Raw genomic sequence first — 24,790 nt, 5'->3', positions numbered from 1 at the left:
TAAAGGGCCTAGGCCTGGCCGACGCTTAAAAATTAGATTGACCTGGCTACATCACTCAGTGCTGCAAAAAGTTTCATAATCCGTATGATGCAGTTAGCTCAACCTAACTCCTGGTGCAGACATGGCTAGGTCAACAGAAAAATTATTCCATTGACTTAGTTACCATTCCTCAGAGAGATGGATTAACTACACAGACGGAAAAACCCTTTCCATTGACGTAGGCAGCGTCTACACAGCTGTGCTGCTGTATTGCAGACATATCCTAAGACCTGGAGCTTCCTTTGCCTAGACTTTTTCCTTCTCCTCCCTCCCATCATCTTTCTTTTTGCATACGAATAAGATAAGCACAGGGTTAGAGGAGTTCTCAGGTCCAATGCATGACTCTACACTTCCAGCAAGGAGGGAGCAAATCACCGGAGTCAGCCAGCTTCCAATATTTCCCATTCCTCAACATTTGGAAAACCATTCAGGAAGTTGGAGGTTAATACCTTGGGATCTTTAAATGTTTTTTTTAAATATAAATTTATTTTTAAAAAGCATTTCAGTTCACCTTTAAAACCATGTAAGGCTATTACAAACAACCAGTGTTCCTCATTAGTTCAAAGGAAAGTACTGTGACACAACATTCAGGTGTCAAGAGGTTCATGTTTGCTTTTCTGAGGGCAACACAGGAGAGCAAAGATTTGGGCTCCTTACATTGGGAGTGTTGTTTTATATTAATGAATTTCTAACTAGAAAACACTTTCCACTTCAACACCGTGGGACAAGTTCTCCACTGAAGTTAAAACAACACTCAGCACTTACGTAACCGTTTTCATTTTCAAAATGCTTTACAAACATTAAGCCTCACCAGTCTAGTGAGACTACTTCTGTTAGTCTTAAAGGTGCCACAGGACCCTCTGTTGCTTTTTACAGTCTAGTGAGTTTATCCCCATTTTACAGATCATGAAGCTGAGGCAGAGGGGCGAAACGATTTATTCAAGGCAATAGGGAGAGCCAGCATTAAGGAGTTCCTAGGCCAGGCTCAAACCAGCAATAAAAGGATTCCCTTTTCTTCTCTTCAAATGGTTTTCATCACAGATTGTAATAATGGTGCTTGATTTCTTAACAACAGATTTTATACTCTGGCGTGCCACAAGCACATACAAACTGTAATTTTAATTTTGCAGTTTGGCTTTTACTCACCCGTAACGGCATCAAAGAACTCCTCTTCACTATTCATCCTTCAGTATGAAATCTTTGAACCGCCAACTTGGCTTCCTCTAATGCATCATTTTGCTGAATTTAAAGATTAAACATTTTTGTGGAATGGAATCTTCCTTCATAAATACCAAGTCACTTTAGATGATCTATTTGAGAAGATGGGGGGAAAGACAGAATATTAGTGCTTTCACATTGCTTATTTTGGGGAAAAACCTTACAAAACCCATATCCTCCAGTTTCCCCATCCCTGACAAGTGAAAACCCAGGCACTTGAATCCTTATGTTTATATCCACTGGTATTTAATAACAGTGGGGGAGGGGGGAAGAGAATATAAATCCAAAATAAGTTTCTTTAATTAAAAAAATCAAATCATTCCAAAGATGGGCAATACTGTATCATCTACTACTGTAAGGAATGGCAGAACAATTTATCCACACTATCATTTTCTATATATTTATCCTATATACTGCCCACTGGCTTTAATTTTTAAAGCTTTTGGGGATTATAGTCTATATTGGTGACTTTATACTAAGAAAAATAATTGCGAAACATTGCTTTTGAATTTACTTATACTTATATTTAAAATGAGGCCTGCAGCAAAGGTAGGTGTCATACAGCGGATGGAAGCCAGGGCAGTCAAGTAGCAGCAAAGGGAGAAAGTGTTTGGTGGAGGGAAAACTTGCCCTCTTAGAGGGCAAAACAGATTACCAGCACACTTATCACCCGGGGGAGGAGGGATAGCTCAGTGGTTTGAGCATTGGCCTGCTAAACCCAGGCTTGTGAGTTCAATCCTTGAGGGGGCCACTTAGGGATCTGGGGCAAGATCAGTACTTGCTCCTGCTAGTGAAGGCAGGGGGCTGGACTCGATGACCTTTCAAGGTCCCTTCCGGTTCTAGGATATAGGATATCTCCATTAATTTAATTTATTTATTTAGGATCTACTCTGTATGGAGCCAGGGAGGGAAAGTGACTATCAACCCTGAATGTCACCTCTGCAGAAAAGCATGGCACCACGTAGCTATTTCCATTCTGGAGACCTGGAAAGTCATTCGCAGTGCAGGCACTCAGTTGTGTCAGCCACTGCCAGACTCAACTCTTGCACCAACTGGCTGCAAGCCAAGATAAAGCCAGCTGCTGGTTTTGTTTTTGGCAAGAGTGAACAAGGAAAAGAGATAGTGCCACTTTCTCACATACAGTGCAGCTAAATACACTGCAAACAAATTGCATGAAATCACCAGGTAGGCTTGATGCATAGGCTAGATTTGATTTATTTCAGTTGCTTGGCATTTATGTATTGAAAACATTTACACTTGGTTCAGTTTCAATTTAGCCAAAGCAGAAAAACCAGATACTTAGTACTATATGCAGTTTCCAGAATACTGAAGGTTTAAAGATTCAATAATTAATCAACCATGCATTAAGTTAATACATTACACTAGCACTGAACAACAACAACATAATACAACTAAAACAGTACTAGAAGTCCTGACTACTCGCTGTCACTAAAGATCCCACTTCACCTGCAAGAGGAGGAGTTTTCTAGGGGGGGGGGAACTAACTTTGGCACTTCCACTTGGATTAATAAAAACCATTGCCATTCTATCCTTCACCTGTAATGTCTTGGGATAGCTCTGTTTTTCTTATCCAGTTTAGCTTCTTGCTGAAGTGACTCCAGCTGTATTTCAAATCCCTTTAATTTTTCCTGCAGAACAAAAACCATGCGACTCCCGATACAAATGCAACCTTCCTGCTCTTCATTCGGACAGAGGACTTCCACAGTGGAACATTTCAGTTTGTTTAGTACCATTCTATAGCCCACTTAAGTTATTACACCTCTACCCCAATATAACACATCCAGAGAGAACAGGAATTCAGATATAACGCGGTAAAGCAGTGCACCGGGGTGGCAGGGCTGCGCGCTCCGGTGGATCAAAGCAAGTTCGATATAACGCGGTTTCACCTAGAACGCGGTAAGATATTTGGGCTCCCGAGGACAGCATTATATTGGGGTAGAGGTGTACTTCAAGACAGGCTCCTAAGTCACAATCAAGAATACCCTGGCCATAATTCACTACCAGCAGAAGCAACATTGGAAGCAGTAGCACTAACAGTGCCACAGTTCAGGGCAACTGCACTTGAATTTCCCCTCCATGGTCCAGCAAAGGCACTCACTCTAGGCTCCCAGCTTCTCAGCCCAAAGCTTTCTTGGGTGGAGACCTGCATCTCTCTCCCCCCTTCTGAGCAGGGTATTTCTAGGCAGCATAGTTCCCTGACTATACTATGATATTCCCAGCAAAAGACAGTCTGCCTAAACACAGGCCTTGCTTCGCTTCTCTCCTCAGAGATGGTACATATTATTACGGCCACAGTCACAAATTACCACACAGTTCTTTCTAAGCAAGAACTTTTATTCTTAAGATAAAAGCATTACAAAGAAAATATATTAAAAACAATAAAAGAACCTACATGCATGCTAATAAACTCAGCAGAAATCACTCCCCCACTCCAACAAGGGCTTTGGTTAGCGATTAGTCCTTCAAACAGGGCTTTCTCCTGTGGTCACAAGTTCACCATTGCTTCAGCTCAGAACCTGAGGTTAAAAAAAAAAAAAATCTAGGCATGTTTAGTCTTGAGAAAAGACCACCAATGGGGGACCTGCTAACAGTTTTCACAGAAGTTAAGGGCTGTTATAAAAAGGAAGAGATCAGTTGGTCTCCATGTCCACTGAAGCCAGGACAAGAAGTTATGGTTTTAATCTGCAGCAAGGGAGATTTAGGGTCGATATTAGGAAAAACTTTCTAATATAAGGGAGTTAAGATCTGGAATAGGCTTCCAAGGAAGAAAAGGATGCGGAATCCCCATCATTGGAGGTTTTTAAAAACATGTTGGCCAAACACCTGTCAGGGGTGGTCTAGATTTCCTTGGTCCTGCCACAGCACAAAGGGCTTAACTTGATGACTTTGAGGTCCCTTCCAGACCCGTATTTCTAGGATTTACATTTTGAATACAATGAATTCCTAAAAATAGAAGATTTAACTTAATTCAATAAAGTTTGTCCAGAATGTTGCAGGATATTGTCACATCTACCAGAGACAGGTGTCAACGTATTTACCATTGTCATCTAACCCTTAGACAACCCAACTGAAAACATGCCTTGAGTCCACTAATAAGAGAGAGACAACCACATTTCATCAAGGCAGCCTGCAACATAGGAGTTTTTCTGAACTGTTCAACACCGACTGTTGACAGCCATTTCTGCAAGTAACAACTTCTGCCATCTCCAGCTGGCTAGAATGCCCTTGTAGATGACCACCTATCCCTTGTGAAACACACTTTTGTTGCTTCCCATCTAGACTGCAGTAATGTAGGCCACTTGAACTTGAAAGCATCAGCCTTGAGAGAATTACAACTGGTTGAGAAAGACTGGGCTCTAGGACCTGCCCACCGCTCAGGGTCCTAGAGCCTGGGCTGCAGCCCGGACGTGGAAGTCTACACAACAATGAAACAGCCCCACAGCCCGAACCCAGCAAGCCCGTCAGCTGGCATGGGCCAGCTGCAGGTTTTTCTTTGCTGTGTAGTCATACCCAACCAACCACCCTAAGGGTTCCTTTGGTTTTTCTCAGGGTAAGGGGGTGCGCTAAGAGAGAATAGATTTCTTTGCTGTAAATTTAGTGTGGTTTACACTGAATATTCTCTCTGTAACTGAATATATAGTGTTTGTAGAAGATATAGCTCTCAGACTATTCTCCTGCTTTTCCATGTTGACAATATCTAAAAAGGTTTTGCATTACATTCCTAACTCAAGAAGTTACCTACATTCATTGAACACAGAAATATTCAAAAGGCCAAAAAGATTTTATAAAACACACTGTTAAGAATGTTTATTGAATTAGTTATTTCACACTGTGTGGCCTACACAGGTTTCACTAAAGCCAATTTTTATTATACACATGCACACACCAGGGGAACCAAAAGCAGAAAAGAAAGGAAAAAAAATCTGAATTTCAAACTAAATATTCTATATGCCATGTCCACACCTTGTTCATGATGACCTACTGAAAGCAGAGTTGTAGGTCATTGTGCTAAACACGTTAAAAGTATGTGCTTGTTTTACATAGAAACAAAATCTGCATACCTAGAACAGTGATAGCAAACATACGATATAATATGCCAGTTTTAAATGGCATGCAGTCATACATATAAATTGTGCTAATTTTCATGTACAAGACAGGCTTCTACCCACTGAAAACATGGCACGTCCACCTCTTCCCTTACCCACTCCCAGTTTGTGTTCTGTTGAAGGGGCAAGAAGGAGAATTCTATTATTTAGAGCTAATATAGAAGTTGTAGTGATGTGTACTTCAACATAAATGTCAGTGTGTAAAAAAAATCGTGAGCCATCGAAGTTTTTTCCATCTTGTTGCATTCGTAAGCAGGAACAAAGGTTGGACCAGTTTTCATTCATTGTTCAAGTAACGGACTGAAGTTTTATGTAACACTTTATGAAAAGCAGACTCACTTTAAGAAGCAGTCTTGTGTATTAACAATGTTGAAAGCCTGAAGTATCCCTCAGTTGCAAGCTTGAGACGAAATTACTGTTTATCTGGAATAAAACAAGATAGAGAGATCATCATTTACACTTCATACAGGACTTTCAAGTACAGCAAGCTCTCCTGCTGTGCAACCAAAAACAAAGACTTCAATAAAAAGAGCTGCAAAAGAAAAATACAAAAATGTTGTGGGAAAGGACTGGACGGCTCAAGATACTGGTTTAGCACCTTTTAACTCCAGGTCAAAAGTATGCATCCAGTTCAGAGATATAGTCACTGGATTTATTTGCAATCGATTATTAGAAATGTAGACAACTGTCCACCAAGAACCAGACTGAGATCACAATCCTCACTGACAACCAAGCATGGAATGGAAACAAAGGGTGAGCTACCTCCCACAGAGGAAACAGTTTCTCTAGGAAAGGCGGAGACTTTAACAGAAAGCAGTGTATGCAAGTTTGCACAGCCTGTGCTCTACCTGTTCTGAGTAGATAGGATCTCAACCTCCAGGGCTGTCCAACTACAACGTTGTTTTTTTTTTTTTTTTTTTAAAGTAGCAAGAAAGTTGTTGGTTTCACTACTCCACTGCATTCTCCCATCCACTGAACTCTAGGACATTTTGAATTGTTCTGCCCAGGCTCCCCTCTTGACAGTCTTCTGCGGGGTCTTAACCTTAGGTTTAATCTTGATTGTACAAAGCAAAGGAAGATTAAGCAACTTGTCCAGAGTCACCCAAGAAGCCATTCCAATTCCTGTTCTCAGCTCCCAGCTGTCTCATTTTTGTGATGCCATAATTAACAATCAAATGTGTTGTCGGGGTTAATAAACTGGTGAAAACAAATTTCTGGGATGCAGATTGATAATGAGTAAGTGAACTGGAGCCCAGATATGTAGGAAAGTGGTTTGGTCAGTTTTGAAATAGAAAACAGATAAGACAAGACAACAAGGCCAAACTAATGGTTTGATACAGTGTTCCTCTCTCAAAAAATCAAAAGGTGATGATCTTTCAGAACAAAGCCTGCAAGCTGAGGCCAAAGCACAGTCTAATGTAGCCTCTGATTCAGATACAACATGTAAAAGGAAGGGTAACCCCTACTGAGGTCAACGGAATTACATCAGCACAAATGAGAAGCAGGTCCAAGAATAGGATAAAAGAGGAATGTTAAGCTGATAAAGTTATTTAAAAAAAAAAAAAAAAGTTTGAGCTAAAACTACCCATGGCTGGACTGAAGTCACAAATCCTTTCGGAAGGCATTGCCCCCTTCGGTTACCTGCCAAAGCCAAATCCTGGGTTCTGCTTCCCATGCAGCAGCCAATGACATCACAAACACCTATATAGTGCTGGAATGTGCTTCCTGTTCTATTACAGGAATCCGACTTTCTCTAAATGCTGCAAAAAACAAAACTATTCCGAGCCAAAAGTTGAAGCTAAGCAGATTGGCAACTGGTGATTGGAGGGACCTCACAAAAGAGTTCAGACACCTTAGAAACAGAGGTTTTAAACGTAGGGTTTTCACCAGTATCATATGCTAATAATTTCCCCTCCCCCACTGTTGTTCAGTGACTCAGTTTATTGCTGCTGTCCATTCCCAATGGTGGCTGAATGATAAGTATGTACAGTAGCTCTAAAGCACTTTGGGAGCCTTTCAACTGAAAGGGTCAATATCAAAAAATATTGCATGTTCCAATAACCCATATGCAGCAGGGAATTTTGGCCTTTCGGCACCTTTGTGAATTTAGCTTAGACACTTACTGCTTTTAAATGGTCTGTGGTTTAATACCTCTTCGTTCCTATCCTCATTACATGGTGATGGGCTAGTTGTTCAGAACATCTCAACGGTATCATATTTCCCAAATCAGAGTGGGAATAATTTGATGCTTGTGTCGCTTTTAAAAGACCAGGCTAGCGACAGTCATGTGGTCTCTCCCATACAAACCATCATAGTATTGAATGGATTCCATCTCTGTTTGCCAGAAGTTTACAGGATGTTACGGTATCTTCTGATCAGAGGATTACCGTGTTGGTCCCACTTAAATAAGCCTTGTGCTTTGATGGTGTTGTAAAACCAACAGGTTAAACAAGGTATCACAAATATCAAACTGCCCTAGAGCACGGTTTAGTAATGCAAACGCCAATCTTGAAATAAGAATTCTAGTGCCAAGTGACTAAAAAGTTAGAACATTTAGGGGACTGAAATCAAATTCCAAACACCAGTCATGTGGTCACAAACTCCATTCAGTATTACATTTTTAAAGGTTGATGCAGGGTTTAAGCTACCTGACTCCCAATGATCAAAGCAAGGTACACAACTGAAATGCCAATGCATTTCCAGCAATTTATCTGGGAGTTTGTACACTTTCGCATAGCCAGGTACCTGTGGACATACCTCTGGGCAAAGCAGTGTAAAGCCATTAAACATGTAGCAATGTTCACAATAAAATGGACATGTCAAATAATTTGTTGCAGTACGCACTGCACAAAAGCACCAAGTACTCAAGCCAAAAAGGCACATGCAGAAATGTACTCAACAGAAACTACAGGTACTAATCCTTTCATATCCCCTGTAAGGAAGGAAAGTTTTAAAAAGAAAAAAAAAACCCTCATCAGTAGAATAAGCTATATGACTGGAAGGAAAGCCTTTGAAAGGCTTGTTTACAAAAACATAAGACCAAAAAGAAAAACCGAATAGTATCTGAATACGGTACTCAACTTTTACTATTGTTATTGTACAATAGGAGACTTCCAGCTTTAATTTAGTTTCTTTAAACTACAAGGCAAAGAAAACCTCCCTATTTTTTACTTAAGACACTTGATATGGCAAATAATAGTTTATAATCAGCAGGATAGAAAGAGTAATATGCAGCAATAGGTACTGTATGCATTAGTTATTCTGTCTGTATATTCCTCTGTGCATTAGAGGATTATGTATTCTATCTCAAATCATACAAAAGGCTTGGCTCCTTGGCTTTCTAATTTCATCTTCAGGTTTTCGAACTACCATAACGGTCTCTCCCAATTCCCCTTTTCATGGTAAACTCAAAGCACTGGGTTTCTTTCCCCCACTCTATCAGTAGCAACTACTTGAATTCTTAGGCAAAGCATGAATATCTAGCAGATTGCACTGCTTTTTTAGATAATACTGCAACTTGTTCCAAGAGGCCAGACCACTGAAATCAACCGGTGTAAGTGAAAGTGCAGGGCTCTACCCATGCAAAACAAGTTGCAAGATCAGGGCCTTATCCTTTTCCAGTGAATAGCTTCACATTTATTTAATCCCAAGTTTGGCTAATGTACTTTTTTCCTTTTTAGAAATAAGGATCAAACCACTTTTAAAGAAAATAAAGAAGTTTTAAAAGTCACATTAAATCCTAGACAGGTATTTTTTTCTTATTCAACCTTTTGAGTTAGAACATAATCATGGTACCCTGTTTGTAGAGCACATCACATAAGGAAAATAGACACCTAAAAAACCCCTAAAGACACTCCACAAGCCGGAAACACAATATTTAAGAAGTTCATTTTGTACTTCATAGATGTACAAAAGTTAGCTAAAAAAAGTCTAAACAGAACTGTCAACACTTCTACCAAGTGTCCACACACTGAATAGTTTTCCCCAACATATGTCTTATATTTCATTATTTGTTACTGAAACTTACTGCATATTTAATTCTTCATAGAACAAATTGCCATTTTCCACCTCTCTTACCCAAGAATGTTTAAATTAATCTCAATTTACAGCCAAGTTAAAACCCTAAAAATATGCTGCAATATCTAGTGTGCCTTTCATGAAGGTATATGGGACCTGATTTCCACACAATTGTTCCTGTACATACTTGCACATACACCTTGCACTTGCAAACACTTCCACATATGTGTTCGCATTATCACTCACACAGCCAACTGGGCCAATGCATTCCAGGGGAGCAAATGCTAACAACTGCATGCATGCAGGTAGGTATCAAAGTATTTAGAGGCGCATGCAAGCATTAACATTTAACAGGTATTTGCATCTGCAAAGTGCAGGCAGAGTTTGTGGACACCAAGTACTGGTACTCACATAAGTGGACTCCATGTAAAAGTCTAACTGAAGATCTACATAAGTGATCTCTAATGGAAACAGGAAATCAGCATGGGTGGGGCGGGATTTTTCAAGTGTTGCACACATTTTAGCTGTATAATTCCCCTTTTAAATTAATAAATACACCAGTGGGAGTTTAACTACTATGCCTCCATGAGTGCTTTGAACGTTTACATCCTGGTGCTCATTGTAAGATTCTCTATACAGCTGGAACAACAAGGAATCCTTGTGGCACCTTAGAGACTAACAAATGGGCCACTCTCATTACCACTTCTAAAGTTATTTTTCCTCCCTTGGTATCCTGCTGTCAATTGAATTCTCATTAGACTGACCTCACACTTGATAAAGCAACTCACATCTTTTCATGTATTTATACCCGCTCCTGTATTTTCCACTCCATGCATCTGATGAAGTGGGTTCTAGCCCACAAAAGCTTATGCCCAAATAAATGTGTTAGTCTCTAAGGTGCCACAAGGACTCCTTGTTGTTTTTGCTGATACAGACTAACACGGCTACCACTCTGAAACCTGTCTATACAGCTGGAATATTTTAAAATCAAATTAATACACAAAGCTATTTTAAAATGTGAAACATCGTTTATGAAACTGATGCAACTATTCTTTCAAGGAAAGATCTAAACAAAGACAAGTAAACACGACCTCCTAACTGAGGTGGAATTAGAAGGCTACCTTATAAAAAAGGGAAACAGTGCAAAACGCCACTTTGTCCTAAAATAATTAGGCATGATCAACGTCAAGGGAAGACCATTTGTTCCTTAAGTCAGCAGTCCAAGAAGGCTACAAAAAAACCACTTGAAATAAATAAAACTGGGAAAGATGCCGAGGTTTAAAAAGAGGGGATATCTGATTTAACACTATAAAGTGAAAAAAGGAACCACACAGAACAGAGCCACAGGAGTTGACTTAACACCACGGTCCATGCTTTAAGTGTCACTAATTAAAGACACTTGCATCCCCAACTGGTCAAGACATCAGACCTTTATCTAACCCTTACTACAGGGGGTTTGACATCAGCCAGAGGACACTTTAGAGGAAAAAGTCTCCCCCGCCCTTAGGCCTAGGCATATATTGCTATTGTAATAAGAATGCTTCTTTATCATTCCTCTCCAATGCACATCGATCTTCGTTTGGCCAGCTACAAGTTCTCTTAGCCCTGGTCTACACGGGGCGGGGAGGGGGAGAAATCGATTTAAGTTACGCAACTTCAGCTACATGAATAACGTAGCTGAAGTCAACGTACTTAGATCGACTTACCGTGGTGTCTTCACCGCGGTGAGTCGACTGCTGCCACTCCCCCGTCCACTCTGCCTGCACCTCTCACCGTGCTGGAGTACAGGAGTTGACAGGAGAGCACTATGGGGTCGATTTATCGCGTCTAGACTAGACACGATAAATTGATCCCCGCTAGATCGATTGCTGCCCGCTAATCCGGCAGGTAGTGAAGACATACCCTTAGAATTGCTGACTGATGGATAAAATATTTGGATGAAGCTGCCTGTGGTTTATGACAAAGTCTGACAAACATATGTCATTCTGACCACCTTATAGACCGTCTAGTGCAGCAAATAGCTCAGCACAAATCAACAGAGCTAAAGCCTCTCCAAGCTCTTTTCAATTTCTCATGTTTCCTGTTTACTTGGCTGCTTGCTTCCAATTCAATTTGGGTAGATCATTTTCTTTAGAGGTCATTTGTATCAAAATGCCATAGGCCTTCCTGGCAGTTCTCATTTCTTGAAAATCAGTTTACCTCTATGACCATCTTCCCAGCCCCAGTGCAGAATATTACCAGTAGACCAGGGTCAACCTAGAATCTAAGTATTCAGGGCCACCCAGAGGATTCAGAGGGCCTGGGGCAAAGCAGGGGAGTGGACATAAAAAAAGGCGCCACCCGCTGTGGCGCTTGTACTCACCAAGCGGTGCTCCAAGTCTGCAGCGGCGGGTCCTTCACTCGCTCCGCATCTTCGGCAGCACTGAAGGACCTGCCGCCGAAGACCTGGAGCGACTGAAGGGCCCCCCGCCGCCGAAATGCCGCCAAAGACCTAGAGCGACTGAAAGGCCCCCCGCCGCAGACCCGGACCGCCACCGGGTGAGTAAAAATTAAAAAGGCGCATCTAGCCCGATTCTCAGACAGGGCTCACAGGGGCCCCTGAGGGGCCCGGGGCAAATTGCCCCACTTGCCTCGCCCCGGGCAGCCCTGTAAGTATTTATACCACATTCACCACAGTGGCACTTATGCGCCTATGATAAATGGTATATGATAAAGAAAGTTTTATCGCAGTTATCAGTCATCAGGTTATGACTAATGCCAAAGAGAAAGAGTTAAGTACTGCACAGCAATGGATATCAGATGATCTAGCGACTGAAGACACGTTGCCTTCAAAAGCCTAATTCTTGTACAGAGCAATAGAATATTTTAAGAAGAAAACAGCTCTCTCATCACCACAGATCAAAAAGTTGTCTCTTCTTGATCTCTATAGACCATTTCCCCACCCCACACACTTAATTTAATTATGATAAAATATTGCCAATTTAGTACTGTAACCTGTAAATCTAGGGCTTTGGAAGCAGTCAAGACTTGGACCGAGAACCAGTGGGGCAAGGGAGACGAGGTGAGGGGAGATAGATTTGATGAAGATTCAGAGTGCAAGGGGAAAAAGTGGGGCCAGCTGGGCAAAGAGACTGGGACAAGGAGCCAGTGTAGGGGAGACAACAGTGACATGGGACTAGGAGTTTGGGGAAGGAGACAGACTGGGAGCCAGTCGGGAGAGGGAATGTGAGCGGGTTTTAGCAACCGGAGGCCAGGGTGGAGAAAAAGATCAGATGAGTAGCCAGCAAGGGAGGGAACTGAAACTGGCTGGACAAGACAACTAGAGACAAGGAGCCTCAGTGGAGGTAGACTGGGACAGAGAATTTGGAGGGGAGAGACTAGGACTTGCTGGGCTAAAAGATTGGGAATGGGATAAGAAAAGCCTGAGGAATGGAAAATGGGACTGGCTAGGTGATGAGAACAGAATGGGACAAGGAGCCACGAGTGGGGAAGAGAGACAGGACTGGGACACAGTGGACTGGAGAGGGCAGATGGGGTCACGTTTGGAGGGAATGGGCATGAGAGTTCCATCCAGTACCTGGAATGTAGCCCAATATTCCTAAATCTGATGTCAGCAAATACCTCCAGCTCCGGCAACCTCCTCCAGCTGCAGGAAGCTCCAGGGCTGCTGCCCAGCCACGGAGCTTCCGGAAGCCCTGGGAGGTACCTGGAGATGTCTGATCTCCCCATGAGGGGCCGTGCCGGGGAAGAACAAGTCATGACCCCCACGGTTACACCACCTTGGAATTTCAGATGTAAACACCTGAAAATGTGAAATCGACTCATTTTAAAATCCTATTGCCGTGAAATTGACCAGAATGGATGGTGAATTTAGTAGGGCCCTAATTGTAAATCCTAGAGAGAAAAAAATAAAACCTTTATCTCTAACAGTACAGGATATAAACTTTCCCCCCTTTGCACTTTAAGTTTCTGACATACTCAGCCTTAAAAGCAATTTGAAAGAATGTCTCCAAGAAAAGCAGAATAGTTAACCAAAACAAGTTTGTTGTTAAGGAGGAGTAATTTATGTGTCTATGGAAATGTCAGTACTGACAGCAGGAGTAGCCATAGCTAATTTGAATGGAATGTAGCTCACCAAGATGACTTTTGAAATTTGGTTGACTGACTGTATCTGTTGTGTCCTTTGCCTGAGGAACTTAAAAGTTGAAGCCTTGCATTATACACAAGTGCTGGAAAACTAGCAAATTGCTACAGCACCCAACTACGTTTAAGAATCTGTATTCTTCATTTTAAAGACACAGATTCCAGCTTTGTTGGGCTGTACAGTAGGACCTCAGAGTTACGAACACCTCGGGAATGGAGGTTGTTCGTAACTTTGAAATGTTTGTAACTCTGAACAAAACATTATGGTTCCTTCAAAAGTTCACAACTGAGCATTGACTTAATACAGCTTTGAAACTTTACTATGCAGAAGAAAAAGCTGCTTTTAACCCTCTTAATTTAAATGAAACAAGCACAAATGGTTCCTTTACCTTGTCAAAGCTTTGAGTCATTTATGTTTAACACAAACGCAAGGATAAATTGAAATGTCATAAAGGAATTATTTTACTGGCATTTTCATTAACCTTCCTGAAAGACCTGGAGAGGTCTTGCTAGCCCAATGATATCATGGTAATGTTTAAGACAAGGTAATAAAGAAGGCTAATAAACCCAGAAAATGAATGCTTGCAAACAAAGAAAAGAGATGGGGACAAAACCTCACTTAATTGCTTTTTAATCACAAAGGCCAATGGAAAAGGTTCTGTTAAGGCTGATTATTTCATATAAATACTATGTCAGTTATTACTAAAATCATGTGACCTCTGGAAAGATGTGCTGTTTTTAAACTTCTTTCTCCCTTTGTTAATGCAGAAAAAAGCCACCATAGTAACAAACTGAAATTTAACAGAAATAGTTTGGTCAGGCTTTAAAGTTACACATAGCGTTGGCCAGCCTAAACATGCCAGAAGAGTTACACTGCTCTTAAAAAGCAGCTTTCCCACCACAAACTGACAACCCATATTTATAAAGGGCAACTGCAAGGGACACTTTCCATGTTCGTATAAAGGCTACCAGGAGAATAAAGAATAGGAATCATACAACAGGATTCCTGGAAAGACAGCCGGAGTTCAAATTCCTGCAGATTCCACTTCAACCAAAGCATACCAGTTGTATTTCAAGGAACAGAAATAAATATTCGTGTCTGTTTCTTACAGCTCTCCTGAAAGTGCCAAAACCTAGTGTTTTCATCTCTAACTGAAAGCTTCAATAACTATTAATCTTAGTCAACTGATTTATGAAATTAGGTTATCAACAACAGGTCTAAAACAGCATTACAAGTTCACCGATTAAAACGGACTACACCTCTACCCCGATATAACGCGGTCCTCGGGAGCCAAAAAAAATCTTACCGCGTTATAGGTGAAACCGCGTTATATCGAACTTGCTTTGATCCGCCGGAGTGCGCAGCCCCGCCCCCCCGGAGCACTGCTTTACCGCATTATATTGCGTCGCGTTATATCGGGGTAGAGGTGTATTTCAATACCTGCTGCTATCATCATGCTCTCACTATTCTTTCAACCAGAAAACAGCAATGCAGATATCTAGTGAAACACAAAAGAGGAATTATTCAGCAAGTTAGACTTGTTTCCTCTCAAAGTCTGACTGCAACAACATTCTCAACCAAAATCTGCACTGGAGAAATTAAACTCCCTCAACAGGCAACTCCAACGTGGAGAGCAATGCAAAGTGCTTCTGTGTGTTTTCTATGTACGCTGCAGAAGAAAAAATAAAAAAAGGTTTGGGTGAAGCCCAGCTGAAATTTTGGCCCTCTGCCATTTTTTAATCTTTTCTGAAACTGCATTTATTTCTATTATAAAATCTAATCTTCAACCTGATTTGTTATGATTTTTGATTAGGTACTCCAGGCCTTTCATTTTTGAGTGCCATACAAATGGAGTGTGTTATTAAACTGATAATTTAGGTCACAATCTCCTCATTTCTAGAATGCTTGATGAGGTGAGTGGCGGTGACACTGCTAATACATCTCTGCAAGTTTGGCGTACAACACGTCAGCCAAATATATCTACAAACACACACTACCAAATTCTCCTTGCAAACATCCTTCCTCCAACCATGCGGTGAGAGATGGCTACGCTGCACAAGCGCAAGAAAGCTCTTGCTAACCAAAAAGTTCCCACTCCACAATAAACTTGTTCACCCGTCTCATACTCATCTTAAGTCCCGCTGACCATTCTGAGCAGCTGGAGAAGCTCTTCTGTATCTAACTTCAACCCAGAAGACACCTGGCAGATGCTTTGGGCAGGCTCTGATGTAAACAAGCACCTCATAGATGATCCCACTGTCAAACTGCCTGGTTTCTTGCACCACCAAAAACAGCGGACAACCATCAACCATGTTAGGATGTTATATGGAAGATGCATGCACTTGATGCACAAATGGAGAATCAAGGATTCGCCACAGTGCAAAAGCAGAGACCTCCAAACCATAAAACACATTGCCCAACCTTTTCATTTCCAGGAGGTATAGCAAAGGTGCACTTCTGCATCCCCTGAAGCCCTCCAATGGATTTCAAATCTTTCTATCGACTTGTAAATGTTGCTATTTCCGTACAAAAGAGGATGATCAATTTTTCCTCTCCTAGGTATGCAGACCTTCAGTAATATTTCCATCAGAAAACATTACTGCCCTGTTGCTTTTGAACCTTACATTCACATTTACTCCTTTGCCATCTGAGTCCATCTGAAGCCATACTGTTTTGGGATTATGCTAACTTTAACCTTACCCTATGGGTTTCCCTTGAGAAATAATCTAGTGTCGTACTGCCCTCCCCAATAAATGTTAAAGCCTATGATGTTACTTTGTTTTTTATATTCACAAAGCGCCTAGTGAACACTATTTTCAAGGTATACAATGTTATACTTATAGCAATGAGACAGATAAACCAATCCATCATTACTGATTATGTAAAAAAAAAAAAAAAAAAAAAAAAAAAAAGACCCTCACATTTCTTAACTAAATTGTAAACTTCATGGTCCCTTATTGGTTCCTAGAGGAAATTATCTTGTTCATTACCCTTTGGGGGAAAATGGTTGCGAATGGGTTAGTAGTACAATGACAGTTGGCTAGCAAATTCCATTAGAACAAGCCTAGTATCTGTACATGTGGCGTTATCTTTGAGCCACTTGCAGGTCATATTAATAAAGAATTTCCCTAGTATGGCAGTAGTGAACCTTAATTTGATATCTTTTCTTCCAGTTCTACTGACAAAACTTGAAATTTAAAATTTGTTTCATCCTGTCGCAAATCATGCAAGTCTTTGGTTGAAGGTAAATACCTAGGAAAACCTTGCAATGTCTGTATTTAGTTCACAAATCCACAGCCAAATTACTCCCCACATAACTTTTACAGCAAGAAATGTTCATTTGTTCCTTATAAAGCAATGAATAAAGTCCATGATCTTTATCTTGAAGGCTCTGCATGGTCTAGTGCTAGCTCTTGTCTAACTGCCTTACTTATAAAAGCATTTATACTATCCTTCCCTTTCATAGACAGACTCTCTAGGAAACACTAGAAATGCTGCTGGCATTGTTATACAATGCCTTCCTCCCATTCCCACCTCACCAGGGGATTTAAATGCCAGAAGATCTGTTCAAAAGTATGGCTATAATTAAGGTTAATATTTTTGTCTCAGTTTCTTTTAGTAAAAATCACGGACAAGCCGTGACCTGACTTTTACTAAAAATAACCAGGGGGAGGAGGAAGGAGGAGAACGACAGCTGGAGCCCCAGGGGGGTGGGGGCATGCGCGCGCAGAGGAATGACAGTCGGAGCCTCACCGCCAGGGAGCAGCAGAGCCCCAGCTGAAGGGGCACACAGCCTCAGCCGCAGCTGCTGAAAGCCAAAGCTGAAGAAATCACGGAGGTCTGGTAAAGTCACGGAATCCGTGACTTCCATGGATCGTATCCTTAACTAGAATGTTATCCTACAGTTTGAAATGAGCCCTGAACATTGTCTTTTCCCCCCAAATAGTTGTTTAAAAAAATAGAAATAGAATTAATTCGCCGACTGTGAATGATGCTGGATTGTTGTAAACGGAGATGGAAGCAAGGAACATAAAGCAGTCCGTGTTACTGAAAGTTTCACCAACTCACTCGTGATGTCATCAGTGTGATTCAACGCTGACTTGCAGAGACCATATCTGATGTGAGAGGGCAGTTCAGTCTCAACGCCAACCTGCCCTAGATTTATATACCTTTACTAATCTCACAGGCCACTGAGTCCCGCCTTTAAGATTTAAAAAAAAAAAAAAAAAGCACACAACACAATATTTTTAAATGCACCAAAATGTACAAAAAAAACCCTCCAAGTTTGCCAACCCCCTCCTCCGCGTCAGCTAAAACGCCCTAAGAAAGTCATAATAATGACTTTTTTTTTTTTTTTTTTTTTTTTAAACAAAGAGCTTTATTTTCATAATGACCATTTTGGGGACAATTTCTTATAGAGAACAATTTAAAAAAAAATAGATCTTTTATCCTAAGCAGAACAGCATTAAGCAATTGGTACATGAGGTATAATAGCAGCACTACCCACCCATTTTGCTGCAGTACATAAGCACCACACGAATCCTGAGCTCTTAGCAACAGGCAAATAATCCGCGGGATGGTTTTGAATACCACTTACTCTAGCATGTTCAGTAAAAGAGAAAAGCAACATACCCTTTTGCTCACATGGCACCATAGCTAATCATACTTAACATTCTGTGACCAACGCCATTACGTGACCATTAAAATTTAAGGATTACAGGATCAGTTACTATGTACAACAGCAAGGCAGAAAACACAGAACAGTAAAGAGTAGTTACAGGTTTAGTTTATAGGCATCACCACTCAGAAGCATCTTATCAAGCATAATGCCACTGCTCATCAATTCTCTTCATACATATCCAACCATACATTTGTTCTGTACAAGGTACCCCACTATCAGCCATTTCCATGGAGACCTAATCTTGAAGCGTCATGAAAATAGCCACGAAACAAAACAAAAAAAAGTCAGCTGTTGTAGCCCCAGCGACTTATCAACATAGTGCAAAGTGCTACCAGTCAACACCCATGCTTCTATATACATCAGCAATTACTGGGACAGAACCCAATTGTGCAGCACTAACACGTGCAAACAGTCCTACAGACTACTTACTTCGGGCTTCAGGATGAGAACTTACTGAAAGTTAGTACAATCAGAATTTCTACTATAGTGCCATCTCTTCAAAAGCAATATTCATTGCACAGAGGTTTACATAAACAGGAATCAGTCTAACATGTTTGTGGTCTTCAAGAATTAAAGTATTAAGAAAGTTTAACTTCTTGACCTAGGATATCTATTTCTAATAAAATTTTAATAAAAAAAGCTGTTCCTCTTACTGTTAATCCACTTTGCAACAGTGTCAATAACCCTCACACTCAGTCACTAACAAATGTATTGTAGTTTCATTTGTAACTCTAGAAGTACAGTAGACAACATTCTTGTTTTACTATAAAAAATTGTTTAGCAACACTTGGTTTCTGAAAATTTCTAGAAAAACCACATTGTTCAAAACAAAACTCTCCTTTCAATACATACATCTTTACCAACACTGCTGAATTAACAACACAATTACCATCAACAAAGATATCTAACATCTGAAACTTTGATTCCCAGATTTATAATATTGATAATAAGATGGAAAGGGCCAAATTCAGAAGTGCACGCCCATTTCTGCAACTGCATGCACCGTTAGCCACACATGCATGCGACTGCTGTATCTGCAAACACAACAACAAAATCGAGGTACTCAAACTCATGTACATTTTGTGGGTGAAAGTGGTCTTCTACCCGCTGAAAATCTGAGACAAAAAATAAGCATATTAACACCATAAGATTTTTAGACAACTTTAGAATTCCTAGCGATCTTACCTCCTGCTGGAGTATTTATAACAGGTGATCAAATGAAATGCTTGTACACAGAGAAATATATTGAAATACTTTGCAGAATTTGCCAAGGCCAGGGATTTGTTTTCTAAAATAAAGGGAAAATAGAAGTATGATTAAACAAATTTAAAAAACAGGCTCAGTTTATTCTTATACCTCATTAATCCTGAAAATTAAGACATTCGTTTTGTACAGCTGGCTCACCGTGTATTTTTAAAAGCATATCTGAGACCAAAGATTAAATCCCGTTTGACACATTCTAATTGTTTAGTGTCTTAATGCAATTTGCTATGTTGAGTCTTTTAGAATACAAAGAAAAACTATTCTGTCCTCACCCACTCTTTCTGGAAGTGAATTATTTAAAAGGGTGAAGGTTGAGGGCAATATCCTACACTGCAGAATCCACAGCAATACATGCCAGAAGATTTTAAACAAGTTATGTTTGTATAAAATCCTACATTCATTTACAATCAATTCTTTTACATTATGCTCTGGAAAGTATTCAAAATACGGCATCTTCCAATAAACTCTGTCTACAAGCAGATTTACCAATTCTCTCATTGCTCACAATCCACATTTCTTTCATCCAGATGAGGAAGTTCTCGTGACAAGCTTGTCATCAACCCATTTAATTTAGAAAAAAATCGTGACTGTTCTGAATTACAAATGTAAGGCAGATTTCTAAGTATACTTACCGCACGTTTTGGAAAAATATTAATACTTCATGCAAAAATACAGAATGCAGATCACACATACTAGTTATTTTGCAGAGAATATGACAAGAATTGTAAACAAACATACTAAAAATCTGTGACACTATGGTGTTTAAGTATCTAGAGCAGAAAATTCTTTTCAAGAGGTATTTTAATTAATCAGGTGACAAAATCAATATCGATTGAAGGACAAGAAAAGAATGCTGACGTGTAAGAGGAAGTTTTAAATAACAAGGAGTTTGATGTAACACTAGAATGTTCAAGGGCAAATTGCCTTACAAGACAAATGCAAATGACTATTCACTTAAAACTTCAGAGTACTTATGTGCAAATTCTGGTTTCAAGCAGTTATCTGTATGGAATACATTTATATCTGTGCAAAACGACTTACACACTATACAGTATCTTAAGGCCAAAAAGATTGCTGGGTGTGCTTTGAGACACTAAATGAAAGATATTGGGAAGCTTATTTTGTATTTAGCTTGAGAAGTATGAAGTACACATAGTTACATTCATTTGAAAAAAAGAGACACATGCAAGTAGCATTATAGTTTTATTTATAAAAGTTGCCAGCTAAGGTAAGAAATTATTTTTAACCGCTGTGGAAAGCTTCTGAGAACATGGTAATTGTTCTTAAGTATGAAACTAAGGAAACGAGTATAAATATCCAACAATGAAAGTGACCCCAAATGGCTACAACAATTAAACCAAGTACATTTATGTAGCCAGTAATGCACACAATTAAGCTTTTGAATCAGTCTCAAGTCTCTCATCCTTCACCTATTTTAGGAGTCCAATCTACAGTAAATTACTCCAGAATAACGACTGTTCTTCAACTATTCCCAGGGATGGAATCTGTAATCCAACTAGCTTTTTGTGCCTTGAACTTCTGCGATCTGTTTATGAAATTGCATTAGCATGTCCAAGGAATTAATTTTGGAAAAAGAGCATGTCTTCTGCTTCATGAAATACAGATCATAGGTATTGAGAGCAGCTGTTTCAATATTTCCTTTTCAGAATTCATCATCAGATTGCCTTTTGAAGTTAAGACAATTGAGGTGTGCTGATGGGCAGCTTCCCTGAAACTTCCCTCAAGAGTCAGAAGGCAGCTACATGTCAGTTTCTGCTCAACTCTCTCACTGTACAGCCCAGAGAACAACTCATTAGTCTTCCCAGATTCACTGTCCATTATGTTCAGCACACCTTCATTTAAAATTCAGGTGCTATAAAACTTTATTTTGCTTTTAAGTGAACAAGAAGATACAAAGGTTAACACATTTCCTATTAAACCATTACAAAAAGAGTCACTCACACAACTTGAGTGAATAATTATTTTGAGGAAGGCTCTGTCTACACTAAATGAAAAGGCACTGTAAGAAACAACAGCTTATAATGCCTTGTGCTTCAGTGCTACTTCAACCAGTTCTCCTATCACTATCTCTGCCTCACAATGCCTTAAATTTGGAAGTTGCCAAGAACTCCTACTTCCAGAAAGCGCACTGTGGAGTTTCAGGTGTCCCAGAACAGTTGTAAGATGTGATGCATGTGGCTACCCCCAGGTGTCAATGTGAATGCCACAGTGTAGATGTGCTCAACCTTTGCAAGGATCAGTAAAAGAAACAGCCATTCATGCAATCAGTATCCCTGAAACATTTTCCTTGGGGGTGTAGACAATGCTGAAGAAAGGGAGACATGTGTGAGCAAGACAGATGGGGGGAAAAGATGAAACAGATACTCTCATCCTAAATACACTGCAAATCAATGTCCCTTTCACTTCTGCTACTTGAAGGTTTAAACAAAACATGTTTTAATCAAGAAAACTGATAAGGGTAGAAGATAAATATCGATTAGCATTGTACATACATTTGCAGATATTCATTGGTGGAGCTGCAAGACTGACACAGGCACACACAAAACCATGTGCTTCTAGGCATGCAGTTTTCAAGTTCTGGCCCGTAAGTGTTGCAGGAAGACAGACCATACCCTCAAGGAGTTCACAAGCTAAATGAATAGACAGTATAAATAAGATTAAAACCCATGTTAGACAAATGGCCACATACTTTACTTGTTTATTAACATGCCACACAAACCTCTGTGAAATATAAAAACGGCCTTTTTCCACAATTTTCCAGGTTGCCTGCTACTTTTCAGAAGCTCTGCAAGAGGGGGATGCTGGGGACAGCTGGAAGAATAGCGAATCAGGGGGTATGTACTGACAAGGACTGTGAGTGGCAGTTGGGGGGGGGAGACAACTTCAAGCAGGAGGCAATCTGCACCTCGATACTCCTGAATCATGCTGAAACCAAGCTCCGCTTCTGCATATTTTAGGAACATAGCAAACTCTTTTCCCTGCATAATGACAGGTTTCAGAGTAGCAGCCGTGTTAGTCTGTATCCGCAAAAAGAACAGGAGTACTTGTGGCACCTTGTTAGTCTCTAAGGTGCCACGAGTACTCCTGTTCTTTTCCCTGCCTTACTTTCCTTCCCTAAGTCACACAGGAATGGAGCTCTGCTCTGACTAAATACAGGATGTCAGCTGTTCTCCTTATAAACGGTTCTTCAGCACCTTCTGCCAGTTCTTGTTCCCAACTCCTCCAGATTAGAAGCCTTCCAGTTTAAAGAAGAATTTGTAATGAAACACATTGCCCCATATGGTGGTAAGCCTCAGTGCATCTCTGCAATGTAAATTAGGGGCAAAAGGATCTAGCCATACGATTTAGATCTAATGTAATTTGTTCAGCTTTACCGCCTTATTATATATGTAGCCCTAAGACAACCACCAATAAGCAGCTATCCGAAGCCCCTTCTGCCAGGGGAGGGAAAGCAGTGACCCATCATACCGGAGCATGCAGACTAGCTCCATTTCTCCTGCGTGACGGATACGCTCCCCAGGGAGTGCACCTTGCTCTTTCCCCTCACCCTCGACCTACCTTTCAGGATCTTTTCTACCCATTTGCCTGCAACAGAAGGTGGCCTCACCCAAACTGACTAATCAGTGCCTCCTGCCCCGCAGGCTGGGGATGCTAACGGGGCTCCCCACCAGGGTGGGGGTCGCAGTTTGGGGGTCCCCTTCCCAAGGTAGCAGGTCTGATCCGGGGCTTCTCCCCCATTTCCCCCTCTCCCCCCAGGGAGAGGGTGTCTCCGCGTGTGGGGGGGCTACCCTCCAAGTTGGGGCATCTCCCTTCCCCACCCCAGGTCTGGGGTCCCTCCCCCGCCAGGCGGCGGGCTCCGGGGCGAGGGGCCGGACGGCGGAGGGTCTCTGCCCCGGGCTGAAGGAGCCCAGAGCGGGGCCTATTTTTCCCAGGCGGGAGCCTTAGATCCCTCCCCCGCCGCTCCCCGGGGTCCCACCTGGGCCCCGGCGGCAGCCCCGGCTGCGGTGGTCCCGCCAGGGCGCAGGCCGCGGGCGCCTTAGCTCACCTGGTCCCGCAACAGCCCCGGGCCCAGACCCGCTGACACCAAGGCGGAAGTGCGGCCCCCAGCGTTCGCCGACTGACAGCCCAGACCGCCAACGGGAAAGCCGGGCGAGGCTATGGCAACCCCAAACTGCCTAATCAGGGCCGGCGGGGCGGGGCACATGCTAATTTGATGCCAAGCCCCGGACGCAGAGGCCCGACCATCACTGGTGAGCCTGCTGGCCAATGGCGTTCCGGGAGGGCGTGTCTATGCAAATAAGGGAGGAGAAAGCTGGCCTAAGCTTGGTTGCTACGGGTACGCTTGTAGGAAGAGAAACTATTAAATGTAAGGCACTGATGTACATTTTACATCTAGTGCTGCATATTCACATGGCACTGCATCTATTATCTTTACTACACTTGGCACATAGTGGCATCTGGCCTGTATTATAGACCCTGCTTTCAAGGTGTGTGTTGCTTATGAACTTTGTCTAGTTTTGCATACTCCAGCTATTTGGATGCACTGTATAATATTTTGCATATATTAAATCTCTTGCCTAATTGCATACTATGACACTTTGTGGATTATGTCTTTCATGTGTCAAATGTATACAAATACAAGAATGTGTATTACATAAAACCTGCATATTTCATTATTAGATATATTCTTGTGTTACCCACTTACAAGTATTCAGTATAACATTCTAACTTTCTTACTGGTGCTAAATACTCAAACTGCCTATACTGTATATTCTTACATTTGTTATATAGTCTTCCAAATATATACTTACGTACATACAGTATTGTACATTCTTGTATAGATCATATTTCCTGTTTTAGATATACATGCACATATACCCACAGGTTTTTATATTGGTTGTCTCTTCAGGCCCTAATATTGCAATCCCTTATGCCTGTGCTTAACTTTGTGCAGATAACTCACTTCAAAAGAAGTGCTCCTGTTCCTTAAGTAATTGGGACTATATCGAGTATTGCCAACCCCTAACATTCAAAATCATGTCAGCACTCAAAAAAAATAAATAAAAAATCCACACATTTGACTTAATAATCATGAGATTTCTTAAAAATAATAAGTATTAGGTTCATTTTATTTGCCTTCTGATTTCTGAGCCTTTAAGGTGCATTTGACTTCATATTTTCAAGCTTTTCTCCACTCCCATGAGGGCTAGAAACTTAGGTTTTTTTCAAAAGGAAAGCAGAAATTCTCATGCATTTCATAAATCCAGCATCTAAGGAAAA

General features: G+C 41.0%; 1 protein-coding gene across 24 annotated transcripts in view; it reads right to left on the bottom strand.

Annotated features, from left to right (window-relative positions):
* OSBPL2 (oxysterol binding protein like 2) overlaps positions 1-23,704 on the bottom strand; it is a 55,889-nt gene extending 32,185 nt beyond the window's left edge. For 4 of the 24 annotated variants that reach the window (XR_010592329.1, XR_010592327.1, XM_065566113.1 and 1 more), the window contains exons 1-6: positions 23,556-23,704; positions 22,003-22,140; positions 19,412-19,514; positions 5,724-5,807; positions 3,671-3,794; positions 1,186-1,349 (exon numbers count right to left, since the gene is read on the bottom strand). Coding sequence is in view for 12 of the 24 variants with exons in the window: in XM_008178581.4 (XP_008176803.1) it covers positions 1,186-1,222 (37 nt within the window). In the remaining 12 variants the exon portion in view is untranslated. Of the gene's footprint in view, positions 1-1,185; positions 1,350-3,670; positions 3,795-5,723; positions 5,808-14,985; positions 15,044-19,411; positions 19,515-22,002; positions 22,141-22,229; positions 22,507-23,486 lie in introns of those variants that run through there. The other 20 variants (XR_010592330.1, XM_065566118.1, XM_065566114.1 and 17 more) reach the window with 13 other exon arrangements.
* Between the last annotated feature and the right edge of the window lie 1,086 nt (positions 23,705-24,790).

The sequence above is a fragment of the Chrysemys picta genome, chromosome 13 (assembly GCF_011386835.1).
Source record: "Chrysemys picta bellii isolate R12L10 chromosome 13, ASM1138683v2, whole genome shotgun sequence".
In the NCBI taxonomy this organism is placed as follows: Eukaryota; Metazoa; Chordata; order Testudines; family Emydidae; genus Chrysemys; species Chrysemys picta.
Note: the sequence above shows the minus strand (reverse complement) of the source record. Positions and strands in the feature narration are given on the sequence as shown.